The 2,806-nt window shown below is 46.9% G+C and overlaps 1 protein-coding gene across 1 annotated transcript in view; it reads left to right on the top strand.

Annotated features, from left to right (window-relative positions):
* LOC146780158 (hydroperoxide isomerase ALOXE3-like) overlaps positions 1 to 2,419 on the top strand; it is a 512,047-nt gene extending 509,628 nt beyond the window's left edge. Inside the window, exon 14 of the mRNA XM_085638403.1 lies at positions 1,635 to 2,419. Within this exon, the coding sequence (XP_085494529.1) occupies positions 1,635 to 1,814 (180 nt within the window). The 3' untranslated portion in view covers positions 1,815 to 2,419. The remainder of the gene's footprint in view (positions 1 to 1,634) is intronic.
* Positions 2,420 to 2,806: the final 387 nt, after the last annotated feature.

The following is a 2,806-nucleotide window of genomic DNA, read 5'->3' as shown; positions in this document are numbered from 1 at the left end:
CCGTCCGCCATCGTAGTGAGCTCCATAGTCTCAGAAATTGTGAATGAAATGAGCTGGATGTAAATATTCAAACAAATAACCCGACTTGGAGTAACTCTTGTAATTAGTTTATGTGCACACTTTTAATTTAGATACACACCCTCTGTTCAGCCTGACCTTCAAGGGCTTATCCAGCTTGTTGTCCATATTCAGTACTGTGGGGTAAGGTCTGCCGGAAATATAGTGGGTTCAGGCTGTGAATGGGAGCATGCAATCTGATCTGTCAAGACAACCCTTCGTTGCCACCTTCTATAAATCTAAAAAGGTTTACTTGCAGAACTCTATAAAAGGTGGGGACGTGTTCAAACGATTTGATAGTGCTTGAGTCATCTGTGAGGAAAAAAGTAAAGGGGATGCTGCAAGTGACCAGTGTTTCACTCTTTCTTTGTCATCTTCAAACCTCAGGCTTTCAGGGCTCACCTCTCTGAGTGAGGGTCCCTTAGGCTATCAGGGCTCACCTCTCTGAGTAAGGGTCCCTCAGGCTATCGGGGCTCACCTCTCTGAGTAAGGGTCCCTCAGGCTATCAGGGCTCACACCTCTGAGTAAGTGTCCCTCAGGCAATCAGGGCTCACATCTCTGAGTAATTGTCCCTCAGGCTATCAGGGCTCACCTCTCTGAGCAATTGTCCCTCAAGCTATCAGGGCTCACCTCTCTGAGTAAGGGTCCCTCAAGCTATCAGGGCTCACCTCTCTGAGTAAGGGTCCCTCAGGCTATAAGGGATCACCTCTCTGAGTAAGGGTCCCTCAGGCTATCAGGGATCACCTCTCTGAGTAAGGGTCCCCCAAGCTATCAGGGCTCAGCTCTCTGAGTAAGGGTCCCTCAGGCTAACAGGGCTCACCTCTCTGAGTAAGGGTCCCTCAAGCTATCAGGGCTCGCCTCTCTGAGTGAGGGTCCCTCAGGCTATCAGGGCTCGTCTCTCTGAGTGAGGGTCCCTCAAGCTATCAGGGCTCACCTCTCTGAGTAAGGGTCCCTCAAGCTATCAGGGCTCACCTCTCTGAGTAAGGGTCCCTCAGGCTATCAGGGCTCACCTCTCTGAGTAAGGGTCCCCCAAGCTATCAGGGCTCGCCTCTCTGAGTGAGGGTCCCTCAGGCTATCAGGGCTCACCTCTCTGAGTGAGGGTCCCTCAAGCTATCAGGGCTCACCTCTCTGAGTAAGGGTCCCTCAAGCTATCAGGGCTAGCCTCTCTGAAGAAGGGTCCCTCAGGCTATCAGGGCTCACCTCTCTGAGTAAGGGTCCCTCAGGCTATCAGAGCTCACCTCTCTGAGTAAGGGTGTGCCAGAGTTGAGATTATGCCTACTTAGTCCTTCACATCGTGCATTCAGGGACCTCACGACCAGTAGAAATGATAGTGTAATGCTTTCCATGCCAATTTGATCTCAGTAATTAGACCAGTAGTGTCAACTTGGAATGGGAAAACAACATCCTCTGTGAGTTACGTTTAGTGGAAATAATACCAATTCCATGCTCAGGCCCCTCTAAAGTCACCTGTACAGGTAGAAAGCATTCACAGATGTGCCTTGCTTTTCTTTGTTGATGCCTAATCTACTCTCTTAATTTATGAGATAGTAACTTGTTCATTCATTGTGTTTTTTAAGAGGCCTTTAGGCACATTCCTGGATGAGTATTTTACGGAGGAAGAACCCAGACGGTGCATCAAGGCCTTCCAGAAACGCCTGTCCAAGATATCAGCCGAGATAGAAAGTAGAAACGAATCCCTGCCCCTCAAGTACAACTACCAGAACCCCAAAGTGATTGAGAACAGCGTGACCAACTGACTGCAACTAACCAACGAACTAACCAACCAACAGGAACATCCTGCGCTTCCACCCACAGCCAAATAACTATTCAGTAAATTGTATTTCCCGTGCTCCACAATCCAAGCATCCAGTCAGCATGAACATCCCACGCCCCCTCCCACAGCCAAACAACCAGCCCGCACCCCACACTGACCCATTATCTGACCAGTCAGGTATCAGCATCACGTGACCTTGGTCCGGGTCGATTCAACAGGAGGTCAAAGGGCTCCAGTAGACTGTCGTTGCAATAGGTCAAGCCCAGCAAGAGTAAATTAAGCAAAGTGATGATGCAACAGAGAAAGCAAGGCATTTTAGTTACAAATGAGAAGTGATAGGCATCTGACATCTGCCAAACATCTGCCTTGGAGGAACCAAAAGATGAAAAAGCCAACAATTTCCACATAGCTGCTCAACAAGGTTTAGACAACACTAACTCGCAGAAAGCTAATAATTAAATTGATGCTGACTAGTCACCATTTCACCCAAAAAACACAAGCCAAAGTATTGTGATTGCAAATGTGTGCACACTAATGTTCATTTGCTTTTCATTTTAAATCTTTAATAAACAAACTTTGCAGATTAGAGACGCTCTCGTGAAACGTGTCCTGCTTTCTTATAACCATGCGGAAATGTGCACTGATGTAGACCATTGATGGAGAACGTGTCATTTAGGGTCTGTACCTATTATGGAAGTGAGATCAATAAGAAAAAAGACTAGGTTCATTTCAATGTAACTGAAGCACCAACAGAAATTAGATCACGCCTCTTTCACCATATTGACAAGTGCATTGCTTAAGGGAGAGTGCACAATAACAGTTCTTGACAAGGATGATGAACACGTGCACATATCCAAACAGAGTAACATACCTCCAGACATCCATGCACAGAGAAGAGCACATGGCGTCACCCACCAAATAAATGTGCTATATTGGTTGTTTCTAAAGGGTTTCATTCATACCACTCTAAGGATG

This window comes from Triturus cristatus, chromosome 12 (genome assembly GCF_964204655.1).
Source record: "Triturus cristatus chromosome 12, aTriCri1.1, whole genome shotgun sequence".
NCBI lineage: Eukaryota > Metazoa > Chordata > Amphibia > Caudata > Salamandridae > Triturus > Triturus cristatus.
The sequence above is the reverse complement of the archived record's forward strand: the minus strand, read 5'-3'. Positions and strand labels throughout refer to the sequence as shown.